This window comes from Bos taurus, chromosome 12, assembly GCF_002263795.3.
Source record: "Bos taurus isolate L1 Dominette 01449 registration number 42190680 breed Hereford chromosome 12, ARS-UCD2.0, whole genome shotgun sequence".
Taxonomy (NCBI): domain Eukaryota; kingdom Metazoa; phylum Chordata; class Mammalia; order Artiodactyla; family Bovidae; genus Bos; species Bos taurus.
The window spans coordinates 34691718-34714831 of NC_037339.1; the positions used below are offsets into that span (position 1 = coordinate 34691718).

General features: G+C 40.7%; 1 protein-coding gene across 5 annotated transcripts in view; it reads right to left on the bottom strand.

The window, feature by feature from the left end:
• SGCG (sarcoglycan gamma) overlaps positions 1–23114 on the bottom strand; it is a 45700-nt gene that overhangs the window by 16810 nt on the left and 5776 nt on the right. The window contains exons 1-5 of one of the 5 annotated variants that reach the window (XM_059891979.1): positions 13900–13966; positions 6865–6984; positions 6333–6527; positions 3564–3665; positions 1933–2020 (exon numbers count right to left, since the gene is read on the bottom strand). In XM_059891979.1, the coding sequence (XP_059747962.1) occupies positions 1933–2020; positions 3564–3665; positions 6333–6527 (385 nt within the window). In that variant the 5' untranslated portion in view covers positions 6865–6984; positions 13900–13966. Of the gene's footprint in view, positions 1–1932; positions 2021–3563; positions 3666–6332; positions 6528–6864; positions 6985–13475; positions 13599–13899; positions 13968–23114 lie in introns of those variants that run through there. The other 4 variants (XM_059891978.1, NM_001075244.1, XM_059891980.1 and 1 more) reach the window with 4 other exon arrangements.

A 23114-nucleotide genomic window follows, 5' to 3' on the forward strand; every position in this document is an offset into this window, starting at 1 on the left:
ATTCGTGTTGCTGCAGATGGTATTATTTTGTTCTTTTCTGTGGCGGAATAAATAGTATTCCATTGTGCATATATGCCACATCTTCTTTATCCATCATCCACTGATGGACACTTATGCTGTTTCCATGTTTTGACTGTTGTGCATAATGCTGCTAACCCCTTGATTTTTATTCATGACTTTTTTTGTTGAAGTTCTCTCTGTTTTGGCTGCTAAATTTTGAATCTGTTTCCCACCCATGATCCTCTCCATGACCCCAAATCCCTTGTGGTGTAGCTCAGACTTATACCTGAACCCCAGCGCACTTTGGAACTCCCTAGACAGGCCATCTTACCCCAGTCCGTCTCCTAGAACTCTCTCCCAGCTGGTTTTTCAGCCCATCCCATACTACACAATCTTTCATTCACTCCTCTATTCATTCATTCAATAAGTATTTATTGAAAACACCTACTAAGTATATGAGTGGCCTGAATTAAGAACTGTGATAATGACTGAATAGAATAACCTAACTACAATATTTGAGTATAACATAATCAAGTTATTATATATGTACATTCTTTGGAATATTATTAAAATATTGCCATTGAAACAGCATATTAAAAAGCAGAGATGATACTTTGCCAACAAAGGTCGATCTAGTCAAAGCTATGGTTTTTTCATTGGTCATGTATGGATGTGAGAGTTGGACTATAAAGAAAGCTGAGCACTAAAAAATTGATGCTTTTGAACTGTGGTGTTGGAGAAGACTCTTGAGAATTCCTTGGATTGCAAGGAGATCCAACCAGTCCATCCTAAAGGGGATCAGTCCTGAATATTCATTGGAAGGACTGATGCTGAAGCTGAAGCTCCAATACTTTGGCCACCTGATGCGAAGAACTGACTCATTTGAAAAGACCTTGATGCTGGGAAAGATTGAAAGCAGTAGGAGAAGGGGACGACAGAAGATGAGATGATTGGATGGCATCACCAACTCAATGGACATGAGTTTGAATAAACTCTGGGAGTTGGTGATGGACAGGGAGATCCGGCGTGCTGCAGTCCATGGGGTCTCAAAGAGTCAGACATGACTGAGTAACTGAACTGAACTGGTAAATGTATATATATATATATACATTTATATATATATTATATATATGCATACACATTATATATATATGTAGTACAAATATATATTCCTTTCACCATCTGTTTGCTCTTTTGTTATTTCTTCCATTGATACTTATTCTTCTAATCATTTTGCTCTCTGTGCAAGATTCCATGGGACCTTGCTTCCATGTGACCATATTCTCTGATCTTATTCGTTGATCAGATGGGTGTACAAGGCTCACCCAAGGGCAGTTGATTGGACAGAGTGATTGGGCCAATTAGGGTACTTTGTTGTGAGTTCAGAATTGAAGACACTGAAGACTAAGTTGGCTGGTGTTGAGAACTACAGTCAACCAGAGGAAGGACCAGAGAGTCCTGTGGAGTTAGGACTGATGTAATCACAATACCCAAGTGAAAATCATGGGCAAACACACACAGAAAGGAAGGAAACATGGTGGAGAGAAGGAAGGGGAGAGAAAGAGGGAGGAGGAATACTTTGACTCTCAGCCCCGGGTCTTTTTTTCCTTGAGCTCAACTACTTTGTTTTCTGTTCTCTGTCTCTGCAAGATGGTTTTGTATCCTGCAGTAGTCACTGTGCTTCTTGTACTACCTGAAACGGTCCTCTATTTCTTGGAATCAAAATAACTTCAATTAAAATACTTCAGACTGTCCTCCCACCAGGTGAGTGACTCTCTATGGTCGACACAGCATGATACTTAGAAAACTCACACTCTGATTGCTCATAAATAACTCTGAACCCTTTAGAAGAGAAAAACAAATATATCCATTTGGCACAACTGCTCGTGGACCACACACACACTCAAAGCACTCTGATGAAGCTCAACTTACCCACTTTTAACCGGCCTGTGACTTCTCCTTCCGTGTTGCGTGCATTCATGGTCACATTCTGTGTAGACTGCAGAAGCAGAGATGAGTCCTAAAAGTGGATTCACACAGTGAGCCAAATGTATACTATCTAAAATGACTATACCTTTACATTTGTATATAAATTGAGGATTTATAGAAAATAATTTTTCTGATATCACAGATCCTGTGAGCCTATAAACTGCGGCTAAATTTTTTAAAACTTGGATTGTATTATGTGAATGGGGTAAATGCATTAAATTATTTCCCCACAAAATATAAATAACCTCATGGGTTTACAGAGCCCATGTACATTTTATAATACACCAGGTCCATTCTCAATGTGAAGATCTGAAACAATTAAATTTTAGTCAGTGTTTGTTTGGTCTTTTCAAAAAGATTAAAATTTCATTTCTCACAATTTATGTTCAGGATATGATATATTTTAAAAGATAAATCAGAGAATGTTTAGCTCTTCTATAATAAAGACTGTATTACTTATTTTCAAAACACAAAAGCCTTCTCACAATTTCAAGAGCTTTTAAAATCTGCTGGATGCCTACGCTTTTAGAGCTCTTTGTTGGAAGATAAAGTGGCTTTATGAGCATGTAAGTGGGGTCACAGTCTGAATGGGGGCTTTGTTTCACAGAAGATTGCTGGCTCTTATGTAAACAGTTTTCTTCAAAAGGAATGCAGTAATTCGGCTGTTGGATTCAGGTGGGTTTATGTCACTCAGAGGGAACCAAATATCTTCCAAAGTTGTGGAGGAATGGTGCGTTGTTTTTTTTTCCCCAGAAGGAAAGAAGTTTTAGGAGCCCTTTGGACGTCTGGCTGGTTAGAAATTCTCCAATTTGCTTTGTGGAAGCACATGGGTTTACCAGCGTCTCACCTTTTATCCAATGGTGTGAGCTTACTACTTGTTTTTGCTTTGTTATGAAATAACTAGTATGATAATAAAAGCTAACAATTCACCAAAGATTTTGGCCATCCATCCTCTCATTTACCTCCACACTTTGGAGGAGGTTGCTTTATTCCTCATCTAGAGATGAGGAAATTGAGTTCAAAGAGATTAAATGACAGTTCTCCCACGGTCACAGCCAGCAAGTCACAGTTCCATGATGGAGCCCAGTCTTCAGGTGCCAACGTCCAGGCCCTTGTTTTTTTTTTCTTTTTATCATTCTCCCTGAAAGGGAGGACACGGCTGCAGTCAGGGCTGCGGGGCCCACCCCCGGGCATGGACACAGTCAGCTGTCGGGGGAACCACTCTGCCTGTCTCATGGATGCTTTCCAACTCCCCTCTCCCCACTTTTTTTTTCTGGCTTCCACCTCAGGGGCTGGAAATGCTAATTGCTTTCTCAGCCTGTCTTTGGGGAGGGAGACCCAAGTGACACAACTCTGGTCAATGAGATGAAAAAAACCTGCTGGGGGTGGGGCTGGGGTTTCTGGGCAAGGTTTGGGGTGTGACCCTGCTGGTCACTCACTGTGTGCCCGGGCACACCAAGGCACATGGCCAGGGAGCCATGCAATGTCAGTGCAGACATCCTTTTCATTAGAAACGCAAACCATTATTTATTTTTCATAAAACAAATTATTTAAACATGTCCTCATTTTCTTACCACTCTGGAGCGTATTTCTTTGACATACAATGGGAATAAAAACTCAGATTCCCCCTCCAGGTGAAGTCCATCTGCCGTAACATGCAGGTGACCCATGCCTACCTGTTAACAAGAGCAGAGATTCTGCTATTGCTTTCTTTTTCACTTCTTTTATTATCAACTTAAATTATGTATACATTTTCATAGATTTCCTATCGGCCTTTTTCTGCATTTCTCTTACGCACTCTATTTATAACTTTAGTTGTTTTTATTCAGTATTCGGTGTTATATTAAATCTTGTGTAAATACAAAGGACTATTTAGGAAATGCAGGTAAGATTTAAATAATCACTTTATGATAAACAGCCAAGAGCACCAGGTGGGCTCACAGTATAACAATGTTCACGCAAAGTCTGTGGGATTAATTGACACGTATTTCTAAGAAAATGCACATCATTATTCTTTCAGGACACACTGACTGAGCGCCAACCACGCTGTAGGATCACACAGTGGCTGGGAGAACGCATGGCCCCTGGTGCCCAGGGGCTGTTACAGTCTTCTGTCTCCAGCAGTTGTGGGGCTGGAGGTGGGGGGCGGGTGGGTGCGTCTCCCTTCCAGGCCTTTCCAGCGTCTTCCTGCTCATCCCCCAGCCTTCCACATAGCAAGGGTCTTTCTGAGGCCAGACAGGACCGTGTAGTCAGGAGGTGTCCCTGACAGACCCTGGGGTGTAAACCTGAGGAGTTCAACTTTCATTCAGTCTCCAAAAAATGTTCATTGCTGCATCTTTTCTCACTGTGACTATCTGGTAAAGTAAAAAACACTCTGCATTAGATGAATTTTTTTTCAAAAAGGACACAAAATATTATTAAAGCATATAAAATTACCCAGCTATCTTGAGAACGTGAAAGTGCCTAAAACAGACTCTGAATTCCTTATAATGACTGATTTTTAGGTTACTAAATTATTCATTCCAATCCCAAAGAAAGGAGATGCCAAAGAATGCTCAAACTACTGCACAATTGCACTCATCTCACACGCTAGCAAAGGAATGCTCAAAATTTTCCAAGCCAGGCTTCAACAGTACGTGAACCATGAACTTTGAGATGTTCAAGCTGAATTTAGAAAAGGTAGAGGAACCAGAGATCAAATTGCTAACATCCGCTGGATCATGGAAAAAGCAAGAGAGTTCCAGAAAAACATCTACTTCTGCTTGTGAACTATGCCAAAGCCTTTGATTGTGTGGATCACAACAAACTATGGAAAATTCTGAAAGAGATGGGAATATCAGACCACCTGACCTGTCTCCTGAGAAATCTGCATGGAGATCAGGAAGCAATAATTAGAACTGGACATGGAACAATAGACTGGTTCCAAATAGGAAAAGGAGTATGTCAGGGCTCTATATTGTCACCCTGCTTATTTACCTTATATGCAGAACACATCATGAGAAACACTGGACTGGAAGAAGCACAAGCTGGAATCAAGTTTGCTGGGAGAAATATCAATAACCTCAGATACACAGATGACACCACCCTTCTGGCAGAAAATGAAGAACTAAAGAGCCTCTTGATGAAAGTGAAAGAGGAGAGTGAAAATTGGCTTAAAACTCAATGTTCAGAAAACTAAGATCATGGCATCTGGTCCCATCACTTCATGGGAAATAGTGGGGAAACAGTGGCTGACTTTATTTTTCTGGGCTCCAAAATCACTGCAGATGGTGACTGCAGGCATGAAATTAAAAGATGCTTGCTCCTTGGAATAAAAGTTATGACCAACATAGACAGCATATTCAAAAGCAGAGACATTACTTTGCCAACAAAGGTCAGTCTAGTCAAAGCTATGGTTTTTCCAGTGGTCATGTATGGATGTGAGAGTTGGACTATAAAGAAAGCTAAGTGCCAAAGAATTGATGCTTTTGAACTGTGGTGTTGGAGAAGACTCTTGAGAGTCCCTTGGACTGCAAGGAGATCCAACCAGTCCATCCTAAAGGAAATCAGTCCTGAATATTCATTGGAAGGACTGATGCTGAAGCTGAAACTTCAATACTTTGGCCACCTGATGAGAAGAAGAACTGACTTGTTGGAAAAGACCCTGATGCTGGGAAAGATTGAAGGCGGGAGGAGGAGGGGATGACAGAGGATGGGATGGTTGGATGGCATCACCAACTCAATGGACATGAGTTTGAGTAAGCTCTGGGAGTTGGTGATGGACTGGGAGGCCTGACGTGCTGTAGTCTATGGGGTTGCAAAGAGTCGGAAATGACCGAGTGACTGAACTGAATTCGTTAGTTACTAAGTTTGCTGTTAAATACTGAAATGTGTACTAGAATTTATTGCATATCAGAATGGGGCTTTTAAAAAATCAAGTAAGTTGCATCTGAATGGTAAATATTTATAAATTAGTGAAATTAGAAAAAAACAATTTGCAAAATTTTGTTAGTTAATGAATTAAATAATCCTTTAAGCAATCATGACACACAATCAACCCCAAACTCAAGATAGCTCCAATTTTCCCACCATGAAAAGATAATGACGAGTGGAAAAACTGCAATGAAAACTCACTGTAAAATCAACACCGTATAATTAGCAGTGAAACTGTTAAAAAAGGTTAAGAAAAGGTAAATGCTATATTACTTTAAATGTTATATGTATTTTTTTTTTGCTACTGAGCATTCTATCCAGACAGGAGACAAACACTAACTGCATGGCAGGGAGCTTCTGTTGATGCAATGGGGATGGACTGACAGCACAAACAAGACGAGAACACGATTATCAGGAAAAATATCACTTACTGGGGAAAACCACATGACTCTAAGAATCCAAATGGTAAGAGCAAAATTCACAAGGAGGACGATGAGCAAAAGAAGGACGAACAAATACAGGCAACGCTTTCTCCAGCCATAAATGCCGATTTTGTAGACAGCCTGGTTCTCTGGCCGCTCTATGTGGGTGCCCTCCGTGATCGTGGTGTATTGTTCACGCACCATCTGCCACAGGTAGGAGGTGAAGAGGGGGAGGGGGAAAAGGGGAGGAGGTGGGAAGTGGGAGTGGGGAGAGGGACAAAGGGACAGACAGACAGACAGAGAGAGAATTTGTCAATATTGACTGACCATTAGTCCAACAAAACATTTTTTTACCCCAATAACAAATCTCCAAAATTAAGTGATTTTTGAAAAGAGCATTAAAGAATACTTTGAAACATGTCATTGTATTTCAGCCACAGTGATAATCTGTCATTTACCATATTAGATATAACAAATTCATTTGAGATCCAGTGATCATATTTCCAGGGTTTCCAAGGTGGCTCAGTGGTAAAGAACCCACCTGTCAATGCAGGAGATGAGAGTTCAGTCCCTGGCTTGGGAAGATTCCCTGAAGAAGTAAATGGCAACTCACTCCAGTATTCTTGCCTGGGAAATCCCATGGACAGAGGAACATGGTGGGCTATGGAGTCCATGGGATCGCAAAAGAGTTGGACATGACTTAGCGACTACAACAACAATCACATTTTCAGGTCTTATTCAATAAACTCAATACATATACAGCTTTCAAAATTCTGCAGGATTAACTTTGGAATTGAAGCATCAACCTACAACAGTCAAGTGATCAAGTTCTTAAAAGATTCAGTGGGAGGAAAATCAAGCTGGTACCTATAAGTCTTGTGAAAAAAATTCCAGTTCCTCAGTTTTATGCCAAACAATTAGGTTACATCTTCCTTCAGCCATTAAATATTACTCAGAATTTAAAATTAGAATTATCTTTACAAGATACCAATCACACCAACATTTGCTTATAATAAAGGTCCCAAGTACTGACCTACTTCAAGAAAGATCAAAACGTGGATGTGTACAAATGTTTATAAACATCCATCATTTTATGTAAATCAGGGTAAGAGTTTCAGTAACAATTTCCACTTTAGGAAGAGATTTGTAAAAGTTGCTCATTCTCCTCTTTACACACACACACACAAAGAGCGCAGTTTTGTTTAAATTAAAATTAGAAATTATGATGACTTTTCTGATTGTAAAGATAGCAAAATGATGAATCAGAACATAAAGAACTCTCCTCTGAGATTTTTTTATGCATTTACTTTTAGGAATGATTTAAAGATATCCTTATTTAAAATGTCATGGTCTAAAATAATTCTTTAAATCTCTTTCCAACTGAATGGGCATTTCCCCCATGTTCAAACTGATTGTATAAAACAGTGCTGTTCATCACTCAGTATTTTCAAACACCGAAGACTGACAATCTGCATTATTCAAAACCCAAGCAGTTATTAACAGTTTCATGAGGGCATTCTTCACTTACTCATCTTTGACTCCTCCAGTTTTTTTTTTTTTTTATATGAGAAAGTCCATCACCACCCACCCAGGTCTTCAAAGTCTCTGAAGTCATTCTTGCTTCCCCCTTTCCCCTTCAAGCCCCACATCAGCCCCACACCAACTCCACCTTCAGCCTAGATCCTCGGGCTGCCTACTTCCCTCCATTTCCATGGCAACCACTCTGGTGCCAGCCCCTCGAAGTCCCTCATCTTCACCACTGCAAACCTGTCTCCCTTCCTCCCCTTCTGGAAGCCTCTCTCTACCCAGCGGCAGGAACATGAAATAAAATTCAGTGCCTGTCACTCTACAATGTCAAATCTTCCCATGGCTTTTCCCCACTGAGAACATCGAGGCTCCTCTATCGCCCGCACCCCCAACCCTACATGAGAGCCTTCGCTCACCTCTTCATCTGCTACCACGGTGCCCCACCTACTTGCAAACAGCCCAGGTGAACCCTCAGCTCAGGACTCACTGTTGGGCATCCTCCCCACCTGACACCCTCTGCTGGCCCCCTCCTCACCTTCAGCACCAGTTCACATGTCATCTCCTCCAAGAAGTCTTCCCTGGACACACTCAATCCCATCATATCACATCATTCTGTTATATTAATTTCAAACACGTGTCATCTAAATAATGGTGGCAAATTCAGACAGTCCATAAAAGATAAGCTCAGAGTCTGAGACTGGATTGGAGGGGTATGGCCAGAGACTCAGAATTCAAAACTATCACATATTTTTTACAATATTGTCAGAGATCAATAAAAACAGCTGTTTTCTAAGCATGAGTGTATATACACATTCTCGCACGCACACACATGTATGTCTTCCAATTGTTACATATTTCTATTCCTATATAGAGCTTACTATTGCTGGTGTAAACCTATCACAAACCTAGCTTCATCCAAGATAATCTTATTATCTTTTAGTTTTGGAGGTCACGGTTTGCATCATAACTCACATAATTCCTACATGGTGCCAACATTTAGGAAAACGAAGAGGTCGCCTTGGTAGATGTGACAAAAAGTACATCAATAAGGAAAATTCAACAGTAGATAACTAATGGAGGAAATATTTGCCTTAAAGATAAGACAACGTTAATACCCTTAGAAAGATAAATAAATCAATACAACTTGAGCAAAACCATGCACACACATTAAAGAAACTCAAATGGTTAATACACAGTAAAGGATTCTACTTCACCAGGAAGCACAAACACAAATTCCACAGGCAGTTTTCAAACAGTAAGGGAAATTTAAAAACCGGTTCTAGCCAACATTGGCACACATAAGTGATATCATATGGATATGTTTGAAAAATGGGCATGAAACTCCTCTGCTGTTGAAAGTGAAAATTAACACCATTCCTCTAGAAGGATATTTGGCACTATGTACCGAGAATTTCAAACAGACAGTAATTTCAATTCTAGAAACTTATTCCAAAGAAACAATCAGGAATGAAAATGAAGATTGATGTTTAAAGGTATTTGTTTTACTTTATCTATAATGGTGAATGACTGGAAAGTAAAGGCTTTCTTAGTGGCTCAGTGGTAAAGAATCTGCCTGCCAATGCAGGAGACATGGGAGACCTGGGGTTCGATGATCCCCTGCAAGAGGAAATGGCAACCCACTCCAGTACTCTTGCCTGGAGGATCCCATGGACAGAGAAGCCTGGTGGGCTATACAGTCTGTGGGGTCACAAAAGAGTCAAGACATGACTAAGCAACAACAACAAATAATGTTAAGGTTTAAACATCAGAGTAACTAGTTATTGGATTATTATAACATAACAGAATTAACTGCTTGAAAGCATATATCTCGAATATCCTAGAGAAATGCTAATGGTAGAGTGCTGAATGAAAAACAGAATGTGAAATACATATTAAAATATACACCCATAGAAACAGACTATAAACAAATTTTAAAAATGTTAACAATAATTTCTCTCTATATTCTACCTTTTTCACTTAAAATTGCATTTCCCAAATGTCTTTCTGTATTTTTTCAGATTAAAAAATTTGTATATATCTACCTTTTGCTATATATATTTCTCTGATAATAGAAAAGCTAACAGAAAATTCACTATACCTGTCCCAACTTTATGACTACATTTAGGATGACCAAATAATTTAAAAAATAGTTCTGCTTCATTTTTGGCCAAATTGCTTAGCATGACTATAAAATAAAGCAAAGTACACAACCTGTAGTTATCAATTTCATCCAAAGTCACAATCAATACAATTCTCACCATCACAAAGGCCCCTGCTATAAAACACACACACGCACAGAGAGAGTCACAGGTTACAAGGTCATCAAACTGTTCTCTCGTCTCTACAACAGAACTGACTTTTAAAACAAAATGGCAAGCTGCCATTTTTAAAAAGTTCCTTACAGAATACACCAAACCAACAGAATAAATGCCCTTTAACTAGCTAACATTCCTGATCAGGGAAGAAACCTTTATTTAAATGAAAAAGTAACAAGAGGAAAAAAAACCACACTTTCAGCCACCGTCATACAATTGTTAGGTCATAAAATTGCGGTTTTAAAATGCATGCTTGTTTCTTAGTTCAGTTAGAGACTATTTTAAAGCAGGGCTATGATTATGAAGATGAGCAATTCAAACATGTTTTCTTAGTGTTTTACTCTTGTTTTTATTAAATAAACTCAGAAATCTGAAGCTTTTACCACGTCCTTATGTCATGTTTGACTAAGGAGTAATGGCAATGTCCAGAAGCTGAAGTTAGCAGAAATAAGGCCCAAATAAGGGTGTTTTGTTCTCTGTTTTGTTCACCAGTATATAACCAGCACCTACAGGTTTATAGCTGGACTTGTCCTGCATTTCACACCTTAGTGACCTCAGGCTACTTCATTTTCTACCAGGAATGTCTATCCATAAGTACTCTGTATTTCAACAGTGTATTTCAAGATCATGCAAAGTTCTACCTTGATAAATGAGTTGGATTTGGGAAGACGATTAGCATCAGAGAAGGGCTGTTTCTACTCTCACTTTTCAACCATATTATCTTAGGTATTTCCCTTTCACTATCATATAACACAGACTGAAATCAAGAGTCACACCTGCTTAGTTCTGTGACGTGATGATCGATTCTGTCCACTGAGGAACAAACAGTTGGTCAACTGATCAACTCAAGTGACCTACTAGGCTTCTTGAGAGTGTGTTTCTTCAAAGATGCTGCACATGTAAAACTCGCTGAAAATGTTTCAAGTAAGAGTTAAAACAGTCACAAAAGTGAGGATGGGTTTTAGGTACTGTCTCCACGGCAACGACTTCTTCCTGCTGGTTCTCCCTTGGGGTCTGTTTTCCAGACCTCAGCTGAGGCCATCTTTTGACGTTTTACAGCTCCTCTCTCCCCCTCCATGCCCCTTATCCAATCTTCATGGCAACCAAAGTGACCTCCCACAAGACTAATTCTATCCCAGTGGCTTCAGGATGAAGCACACGTGCTTTGGGCACACACAACCCATGGGAATGCCAGCTCCTTCACCAGCATGCACAGCACACCAGCTGGAACAAAGTCAAGTGGACTCAGACACTGTGAAGGACTCTGGGAGAAGTCTCAAGTCTCCTGTAAGTCTGCAGATCACCAAACACTCCTGCATCTATTTCCCAGGAAATTCCCTAAGGCACAGTAAGATGTGAAACAAGAAGTGAGCGTGGAGTCTGGAACAGCAAAGACAGTGGGTAAGGAATTCTACAAAGCTCACACGAACACCACAGAACGATCTGGTCCTGAAGTAGGTCCAGAGAAGAATAAGGCTAGATGCTCCTGAGGTTGAGAAAGGAGGCAGGAAGGAAAGAAGGAAGCAGAGGTGGGTTCTGAAGGTTCCTCACTAGGAAAGCAAAGCCACGGGGGGCGAGCAGTGCTGGGCTCACTTGAGAAGCAGCCATGTAGAAGAGGGAGCTGGGGGAACCCCTCCCAGGTCCCACAAAATGTGCAAAATTAAACAAAATGGGCACCCATTCATAATTTACAATTGTTATTTGATTTTCACCTTCAGTATAGTAGAGTTGGACCACAAAAAAGGCTGAGTGCCAAAGAATTGATGCTTTCAAATTGTGGTGCTGGAGAAGACTCTTGAGAGTCCCTTGGACTGCAAGGAGATCAAACCAGTCAATTCTAAAGGAAACCAGTCCTGAATATTCATTGGGAGGACTGATGCAGAAGCTGAAGCTCTAATCCTTTGGCCACCTGATGCAAAGAGCTGACTCACTGCAAAAGACCCTGATGCTGGGAAGAATTGAAGGCAGAAGGAAAAGGGGACGACAGAGGATGAGATGGTTGGATGGCATCACCGACTCAATGGACATGAGTTTGAGCACTCTGGGAGATAGTGAAGGACAGAGAAGCCTGGTGTGCTGCAGTCCTTGGGGTCACAGAGTCAGACACGACTTAAGTGACTGAAAAACAACAGTAGGAATTTAGTTTAATGACTACAGTGTTTATTTTTTAAAGGACAACACGGAACAGCTTTATTTGCAGCATTTTAGCTGCAAGCTTAGCCAACATATTCAGGAAACTTGGATGTGTTAGTGTTTGGAATTTGATATTTAAATATAGTGAAACACTGCTTTTCATTTGGCTTTGAAAGAAACCTCAGATAAATTCTAGAACCTCTAAGACTAACAACAACTTGAACCACAAGGTGGTAAGTACGCCTCTGTATCCATCTCTACAAAACGTTTCCAAGAAAACAAGCAAAACATAAACACAGGGAGTTTTGTAGTTCATTTTGCACTAGTGAGTTACTCCATTCTGCTGGCAAATTTTCCAGCCAGCCAAGCTATTTTTTCCCTATTATCTTCCTTGATGACTTTCTTTAGAAACACGTCCTCCAAAGGCCTATGTTACTTAGGATCCACCAGAAAGAACAGACATTTAACAGGTCAAAGCACAGCACACGTTTACCTCATATTCTACTTACTATACTTTCTGATACATATTTTGAGCAATAGACTATTTTCCCCAGATTTGGGGAGAGAGACATTTTTCCCTTTTTTATCCAAGAAGAGTTGGGCAGCTGAAGCTGGCATTTTGCTTCTGTTTTGCTTATTCTCAATGTATCAAACCACCTGGGCTTTGGTTCTCATGAATTTTACTCTGTTTAAACGTCTTTGACAAAACTATGACAAAATGTAAAGCAAATGTACTTCTACCACAAAAGTTTAAGAGTAGAACTAGAAGTGAAAAGTGAGTGAAAGTGAAAGTGATAGTCGCTCAGTCGTGTCTGACTCTTTCTGACCCCATGGACTGTAGCCCGCCAGGCTCCTCTGTCCATGGAATTCTCCTGGCAAGAACTCTGCAGTGGGTTGCCATTCCCTTCTCCAGGGGATCTTCCCACCCGGGGATCAAACCCGGGTCTCCTTCATTGCAGGCAGATTCTTTACTGTCTGAGCAACCAGAGAAGCCCAGAATTAGAAGTAGGTGATCTGAAAGATTACTCTTTATCTAGATAACTACAGTATGGAAAATCCCATGGATGGAGGAGCCTGGTAGGCTGCAATCCATGGGGTTGCTAAGAGTCAGACATGACTGAGGGACTTCCCTTTCACTTTTCACTTTCATGCATTGGGGAAGGAAATGGCAACCCACTCCAGTGTTCTTGCCTGGAGAATCCCAGGGACGGGGGAGCTTGGTGGGCTGCCGTCCATGGGGTCACACAGAGTCGGACATGACTGAAGTGACGTAGCAGCAGCAGCAGCAACAACTGAATGCCTGATAATACAAAAATACTGTCATGGTGTTCTAAAATTAAAACTATTAGAAGGACATAATCATGCTAGAATATCATGTAGCATTTTAGTAGTTGGAAAAACTTGAAAGTTGAAATGAAGTGTTAATTCCATTTTGTTGATATTTAATATATAATCATTTGAGCTAAATTTATTTAACATTTTAAATTTATTTTCCATTATGTCATCTATGAAGGAAAAATAATCAAGAAGCCTTATACCTATTTGGTCTTTAAGTTGAACATTCTAATTCTGTAAGATCCAAGTTAAAGGCGATTACTTACCTTAAATGTTGTCAAAAAGCACAAAGTGAATTAACTGTACTCCTTCAGAGCTTCTGAGACAGGATTTGAGGCTGTCCCAGGAATCGCGCAGTGAGAGGGGAGGGGTCAAGTTTGCCAGGCAGCCGGAGGAAGGCTCCCATTCTGGGTCTGTCTCATGTTTCATTCCCTTCTATTAGCAACAGGCGCATCTAATTTTATTCCCGTGACACAAACAGCTCATACCACACTTAAAATTGTCTGGGCACCAATTCCAGGACACAGCACTAAGTGTTCCAAGGAGAAAATCCTCCTACAAAACCAACAGTTAAACCCTGAATCATGACCCTAGTATGTGATTTTAACTATCTACAGTGAACTTGACCTTAAATGAGCAGGAAAAGCCTGTGGGACGCATTTCCAGCGGAATCCAATGTCAACAAAAGTCTTATAAAAATCAGATTCACATGCGACTTTGCTAGTATTAAATGTATACTGTTCTCTTTCAAGTAAACTGCTAAGTCTTATGTAACAGTCTTTAAAAATCACTTTCTTTAGATCTTTTGGGGGGGGCTTCCCTTGTGGCTCAGCTGGTAAAGAATCTGCCTGCAATGCAGGAGACCTGTGTTTGATCCCTGCGTTGGGAAGATCCCCTGGAGGAGGGAAAAGCTACCCACTCCAGTATTCTGGCCTGGAGAATTCCACGGACTGTATAGTCCCTGGATCGCAAAGAGCTGGACACAACTGAGTGACTGTCACTTTTTTTAGACCTCTTTTAAGTGAAAAAACTTTAATATTTGAGAAAACCTTAAATAATGATCATTACAATAAAGAGAAGTTAGACTCAACATGTTAAAATTATGACAGTTATTTTCTCAGTAAACTAAAATTACATCTTGTTTAACAAATTACATGAAAGCAACAAGGCAGAGAAGGCAATGGCACCCCACTGCAGTACTCTTGCCTGGAAAATCCCATGGACGGAGGAGCCTGGTAGGCTGCAGTCCATGGGGTAGCTGAGGGTCGGACATGACTGAGTGACTTCACTTTCACTTTTCACTTTCATGCATTGGAGAAGGAAATGGCAACCCACTCCAGTGTTCTTGCCTGGAGAATCCCAGGGACAGGGGAGACTGGTGGGCCTGTCTATGGGGTCGCACAGAGTCGGACATGACTGAAATGACTTAGCAGCAGCAGCAGCAACAAGGTGATTTATGTAGTCTTCATTTCAGTTCAGTCGATCAATCGTGTCCGACTGTTTGCGACCCCATGAATTGCAGCACGCCAGGCCTCCCTGTCCATCACCAACTCCCAGAGTTCACTCAAACTCACGTCCATCGGGCTGGTGATGCCATCCAGCCATCTCATCCTCTGTCGTCTCCCTCTCCTCCTGCCCCCAATCCATCCCAGCATCAGAGTCTTTTTCAATGAGTCAGCTCTTCACATGAGGTGGCCAAAGTATTGGAGTTTCAGCTTTAGAATCATTCCTTCCAAAGAACACCCAGGACTGATCTCCTTTAGAATGGACTGGTTGGATCTCCTTGCAGTCTAAGGGACTCTCAAGGGTCTTCTTCAACACCACAGTTCAAAAGCATCAATTCTTCGGCCCTCAGCTTTCTTCACAGTCCAACTCTCACATCCATACACGACTACTGGAAAAACCATAGCCTTGACTAGACGATCCTTTGTTAGCAAAGTAATGTCTCTGCTTTTCAATATGCTATCTAGGTTGATCATAACTATCCTTCCAAAGAGTAAGCATCTTTTAATTTCAGGGCTGCAATCACCATTTGCAGTGATTTTGGAGCCCAGAAAAATAAAGTCTGACAGTGTTTCCACTGTTTCCCCATCTATTTCCCATGAAGTGATAGGACCAGATGCCATGATCTTAGTTTTCTGAAAAAAGTTGAGCTTGAAGCCAACTTTTTCACTCTCCTCTTTCACTTTCATCAAAAGGCTTTTTAGTTGCTCTTCACTTTCTGCCATAAGGGTGGTGTCATCTGCATATCTGAGGTTATTGATATTTCTCCCAGCAATCTTGATTCCAGCTTGTGCTTCTTCCAGCCCAGCGTTTCTCATGATGTACTCTGCATAGAAGTTAAATAAGCAGGGTAACAATATACAGCCTTGACATACTCCTTTTCCTATTTGGAATCAGTCTGTTGTTCCATGTCCAGTTCTAACTGTTGCTTCCTGACCTGCATACAGGTTTCTCAGGTGGTCTGGTATTCCCATCTCTTGAAGAATTTTCCACAGTTTATTGTGATCCACACAGTCAAAGGCTTTGGCATAGTCAATAAAGCAGAAGTAGATATTTTTCTGGAACTCTCTTGCTTTTTCAATGATCCAGCGGATGTTGGCAATTTGATCTCTGGTTCCTCTGCCTTTTCTAAAACCAGCTTGAACATCAGGAAGTTCACAGTTCATGTATTCCTGAAGCCTGGCTTGGAGAATTTTGAGCATTACTTTACTAGCATGTGAGATGAGTGCAATTGTATGGTAGTTTGAGCATTCTTTGGCATTGCCTTTCTTTGGGATTGGAATGAAAACTGACCTTTTCCAGTCCTGTGGCCACTGCTGAGTTTTCCAAATTTGCTGGCATATTGAGTGTAGCACTTTCACAGCATCATCTTTCAGGATTTGAAATAGGTCAACTGGAATTCCATCACCTCCACTAGCTTTGTTTGAAGTGATGCTTTCTAAGGCCCACTTGACTTCACATTCCAGGATGTCTGGCTCTAGGTGAGTGATCACACCATCATGATTATCTGGGTCGTGAAGCTCTTTTTTGTATAGTTCTTCTGTGTACTCTTTCCACCTCTTCTTAAAATCTTCTGCTTCTTTTAGGTCCATACCATTTCTGTCCTTTATCGAGCCCATCTTTGCATGAAATGTTCCCTTGGTATTTCTAATTTTCTTGAAGAGATCTCTAGTCTTTCCCATTCTGTTGTTTTCCTCTATTTCTTTGCATTGATCGCTGAGGAAGGCTTTCTTATCTCTTCTTGCTATTCTTTGGAACTCTGCATTCAGATGCTTATATCTTTCCTTTTCTCCTTTGCTTTTCGCTTCTCTTCTTTTCACAGCTATTTGTAAGGCTTTGCTTTTTTGCATTTCTTTTCCATGGGGATGGTCTTGATCCCTGTCTCCTGTACAGTGTCAAGAACCTCAGTCCATAGTTCATCGGGCACTCTATCTATCAGATTCAGTCCCTGCAATCTATTTCTCACTTCCACTGTATAATCATAAGGGATTTGATTTAGGTCATACCTGAATGGTCTAGTGGTTTTCCCTACTTTCTTCAATTTAAGTCTCTCAATTTAAGTCTGTTTCTTTAAAAAGAACAATTAGATCATTCATCTTTTATAAGGTGTAAAGAAAATCTACTCAACTTTTGAATAATCTTAATCTTTTATTCTTCATTATTTTTACAGAGCCTGGTTTCTAGCATGAATTGAAACTGACTAAATTATGTACTTGAAATTGATATTTTGGCACCAAACCTTGACTGTGAGAAGCAATGTGAATGATAATCCAGATGCTTAATTTTTATTTTATTTTCTTCTCAGGAGACTTTTTCTCATGCTATTTATTTATGCTCTAACTTCTTTTGAAATTTGATGCTTCTTACACCAACAGCTGCAGGCCTTAAATGAAAAGCTGATACAGCTTCAACTAATCGTACATTTATTTATAAGACACTGAAAAATCTTACATGAATTCTTTGTGCATCACTATTTTTTTCTCTCGTGGCAATTCAGTTGGACAAAATACTATGGCAAAGCCACCAATTCTCAACAAAAATACCTATTATATTTAACAGTGATGATATGAGATGTATTTTAATATCACCGAGTGCCTGAATAGTCAAAATCTGAAACCCCTAACTCAATATTCTGGTTGAAATGTCACACTTAAAAGTTACTTACAAAGGGACCTTTCATCAGTCGATTAACTGAGTTACAGCGATGAATTTTCAGCTTGGGGGCTGTCTTGTAAGCACATTAGTCAAGTTCTATATCTGTTCTCCATTCTCATTCACAGATATATTTAACACTATCGACCAAACTTTTAATCCTGCTGGAAGGATGGCTTTGAAAACAAAATCTTTTGATTTTATACCACAGTTGATACTATTGAAAAGAGATCTTCAAAGCATCAAAGCATAGTTCAGGTTTGTAACTCACATGCACACGTCGCATTTGTTTTCAACAGAATGATAACATTATAAAGCTATAAGAAGCCTTAAAGAAAACTAGTCTACCCCTCCACTAGATGTAAACCACTTTGTTCAAGGTCAGAGCTGCTAAGGGCATGGAGGGAAGCAATTTTTAGATGAGATAATTCGAGTTTTGGAAAGAACAGAGAAGTGAGGAGTAGCTGCTTTGAAGAGGTAGGGAGTAAAGTTACCAGTGAAATGTATGAGTCTCCGTTCAGGGTCCAGCTGAAGTTGATGAATAGACAATGGTCCCATCCTGAACGGTCCCTGAGACTTTATACTCTACCTGCCGCTGACAGCATCGACAGCAAAGTCTCCCTGACCCTGGCTACACTTTCATCACTTCCCCAAACCTGCCCCTTTGCCCATCCTTCCTTTTCTGGCTTACGACTCCATCCTCCACACAGTCCAGGGAGACACATCGAGGAAGCCCCCTTGCTAACCCGCCTGCCGGTCACCAATCAACACCGCCCCTCCTGCTCTGCCCCCCTCTCCGCCCTGGGTCCCCCTCTGACTGGGGACCTCCCCTTAAGGTCTGCCTGGTGTGTAGCTGGTACCTGCTTCCCTGAGTGCAGGTACACTGTGTTGTGTCTTACTCTCCCCGATGCCACATTAACTCTGAGAACAGGAAATGCTGTCCTTATCACTCCCCTGCTTCAAGTCCTTCAGCAAGCCGTCGGAATGGGGTGCCAGGTCCAGACAGGCACACGCCCCTTTATAGTCAGGCCCTGCCCATCTCACCTGTCCTCTCCCTGTGGGTTCTGTAAGGAACCACAGGAGTCACCGTGCTGTCGGGCGCCCACTGGACCTCGGACTAGAGCTCTCGCTCATTTTTTTCTGCTTTTTCTTCTATATGCACTTAAAAACTTATTATAATTGCTTGTAGGTACATGGCCATCATTGGTTTGTAAACCTGTTCTCTCTACTGGACCATGAACTACCTGCTTTGCACCTGCATATAGTAAACCCTCAATTAGTTGAACTCTGCAGTTACACCAAACTCTGCTTTTTAATGGCAGCAATTCCACAGTGTACAGTAACACACACACACACACACACACACACACACAGAGCTAACATATATGATCAGAATGACATTGCAAGAATTATCCAGAAGAGGTCAGTATAACAGTGGTAAGAGGATGGCTTTCAGAGTAAATGAAATGTGAAATCAAGTTAAATTCTTTTGTAAGTGATCAACTTTAAACCTTTTTAAAAAAATACCATGTGAATCATTTGCTCCTTCAATTGAAGCTGTAGTTCTTCAAAACAGATGGCCACAGACTTTTCAAGTAAGTAAAATGAAGTGATCAAATGATTCTATACACAACTGAAAACTCAAGTTTTTCATCTGGAATGTTATTAATATAATTACCCGGAGCCCTCTCACCCGCCTCTCTGATGACTTTTTAAATAGGGGTGATCCAAGTGTATGCATTTTATTTTTATTTATTTGTTTTTTTGGCTGCACTGGGTCATCATTGCTACGCGGGCTTTCTCTAGTTGCTGCGGGTGGGGACTACTCTCTAGAGCAGTGCACAGGCTCCTCACTGCAGCGGCTTCTTTTGTTGTGGAGCACGGCCTTCAGAGTGAGGGCTCAGTAATTGCAGCACACGGGCTTCATTGCCCCTTGGCATGTGGAATCTTCCTGGACCAGGGATTGAACCCATGTCCCCTGCATTTGGCAGGCAGATACTTTACATTAAACCACCAGAGACGTCTCCAAGTGTATGCATTTTAACAAAAACAATTCATAGTCCCTTCAGAGTCTCCAAATCAATAAAAATGAAACTACTAGACTACTGATGGGGTATCTTATACTTTTCATGGTACTTTTGGGGAATTTAGGAGTCAGTATTCAGTATCAAGGGCTAATTGAGTGTTTTTAGGGAAGACAGAGAGGATAAAGCATTGGACTGCTGGAAAAATAAGAGGTAGGAAAAGGGAAGACTAAAAGGAATAGAAAACTTTAAGATTTAAGAAGAGAAAGTGGAGCATGACCTGAAATTTCAAAGGTTATCCACTGGTAATGCCTGAATTGCATCACAATAATTAAAAAGCATTATTCCATGAACATATAACTTTGCTAATTCACAGAAAACGGATACTACAGCCTCAGTAAGTATGGACTTTTGGGCAGAGTATGGAAGTGCTGTGTGTGCCCATCAGAATGACAGGAAACACTGAGCAATTAGCAAAGCAGAACCCACACACGCTGGGGAGGAAAACCATCAGAAGGGCTTGTGATAGGGAATTCCCTGGTGGTCTGGTGGTTGGGACTTTGTGCTTTCACTGCCAAGGGTCTGCATTCAATCCTTGGTCGGGGAACTAAGATCCTGTAAGTCTCACAGCTAAAAAAAAAGGTGGGGGGGTCTTATGAGAAACCTGAAGTCTCCCGCATCTCCCTACCAATCTCCATGTCCACTGGCCCGAGTCACTACTTACATCTTCTTCCCCATACTCACTTCTGACCTTTAAATAACCTTAAATGGCTGTAGCTTGATTTATTAACTCTGGACTCATGCTATTGGCTGAGTTCATGCACATTATCACCCAGTGACCTTCTTCTCCTTTTCCCTATGTTGTTTTATCCGCGGTCACCTCTGAAATTCCAAACAGTCTATGTCAGCATTTCTTTCCTGGTCCCTGACGACAGAGCATCTCTTCATCTGTCTGCTCTCTAGTTGAGGATGTTAGCATTTCCCCCCACCTAGACATGTGCCCCTTCTTCTCCAGCCCTCCATCACTTCTCCTTTACTTTCACATGATCAAACTGGTCACATGTTCCATTTTGAAATGATCGGCTCCTGTTTCTCCTATGATTTGAACAGGTTGATTTAAAAAGTAAAAATTCAAAAGGCAGTTGTCACATTTTCACTCTTCTGGAAGAGTTTGAAAAGAAACTGCATTAATTCTTTAAATGTAGGTAGAATTTTCCTGGTCTATAGCTTTTCTTTGTTGGGAGAGTTTTGATTTTGATTCAATCTCCCTACTTGCTACTGGCCAATTAGATATCGTATTTCTTCCTGATTTAGGAAAAGGTCAGTTTTCATTCCAATCCCAAAGAAAGGCAATGCCAAAGAACGCTCAAACTACCGCACAATTGCACTCATCTCACACGCTAGTAAAGTAATGCTCAAAATTCTCCAAGCCAGGCTTCAGCAATACGTGAACCATGAACTTCCAGATGTTCAAGCTGGTTTTATTTTTATTTTTTTTTATTTCATTTTTAAACTTTACAATATTGTATTGGTTTTGCCAAATATCAAAATGAATCCGCCACAGGTATACATGTGTTCCCCATCCTGAACCCTCCTCCCTCCTCCCTCCCCATACCATCCCTCTGGGTCGTCCCAGTGCACCAGCCCCAAGCATCCAGTATCGTGCATCGAACCTGGACTGGCGACTCGTTCCATATATGATATTATACGTATTTCAATGCCATTCTCCCAAATCATCCCACCCTCTCCCTATCCCACAGAGTCCATAAGACTGTTCTATACATCAGTGTCTCTTTTGCTGTCTTGTATACAGGGTTATTGTTACCATCTTTCTAAATTCCATATATATGCGTTAGTATACTGTACTGGTGTTTTTCTTTCTGGCTTACCTCACTCTGTATAATAGGCTCCAGTTTCATCCACCTCATTAGAACTGATTCAAATGTATTCTTTTTAATGGCTGAGTAATACTCCATTGTGTATATGTACCACAGCTTTCTTATCCATTCATCTGCTGATGGACATCTAGGTTGCTTCCATGTCCTGGCTATTATAAACAGTGCTGCAATGAACATTGGGGTACACGTGTCTCTTTCAATTCTGCTTTCCTCAGTGTGTATGCCCAGCAGTGGGATTGCTGGATCATAAGGTAGTTCTATTTCCAGTTTTTTAAGGAATCTCCACACTGTTCTCCATAGTGGCTCTACTAGTTTGCATTCCCACCAACAGTGTAAGAGGGTTCCCTTTTCTCCACATCCTCTCCAGCATTTATTGCTTGTAGACTTTTGGATCACGGCCATTCTGACTGGCGTGAAATGGTACCTCATAGTGGTTTTGATTTGCATTTCTCTGATAATGAGTGATGTTGAGCATCTTTTCATGTGTTTGTTAGCCATCTGTATGTCTTCTTTGGAGAAATGTCTATTTAGTTCTTTGGCCCATTTTTTGATTGGGTCATTTATTTTTCTGGAATTGAGCTGTAGGAGTTGCTTGTATATTTTTGAGATTAGTTGTTTGTCAGTTGCTTCATTTGCTATTATTTTCTCCCATTCTGAAGGCTGTCTTTTCACTTTGCTTATAGTTTCCTTTGTTGTGCAGAAGCTTTTAAGGTTAATTAGGTCCCATTTGTTTATTTTTGCTTTTATTTCCAATATTCTGGGAGGTGGGTCATAGAGGATCCTGCTGTGATGTATGTCTGAGAGTGTTTTGCCTATGTTCTCCTCTAGGAGTTTTATAGTTTCTGGTCTTACATTTAGTTCTTTAATCTATTTTGAGTTTATTTTTGTGTAAGGTGTTAGAAAGTGCTCTAGTTTCATTCTTTTACAAGTGGTTGACCAGTTTTCCCAGCACCACTTGTTAAAAAGATTGTTTTTAATCCATTGCATATTCTTGCCTCCTTTGTCAAAGATAAGGTGTCCATATGTGTGTGGATTTATCTCTGGGCTTTCCATTTTGTTCCATTGATCTATATTTCTGTCTTTGTGCCAGTACCATACTGTCTTGATGACTGTGGCTTTGTAGTAGAGCCTGAAGTCAGGTAGGTTGATTCCTCCAGTTCCATTCTTCTTTTTCAACATAGCTTTGGCTATTCGAGATTTTTTGTATTTCCATACAAATTGTGAAATTATTTGTTCTAGCTCTGTGAAGAATACCGTTGGTAGCTTGATAGGGATTGCATTGAATCTATAAATTGCTTTGGGTAGTATACTCATTTTCACTATATTGATTCTTCCAATCCATGAACATGGTATATTTCTCCATCTATTAGTGTCCTCTTTGATTTCTTTCACCAGTGTTTTATA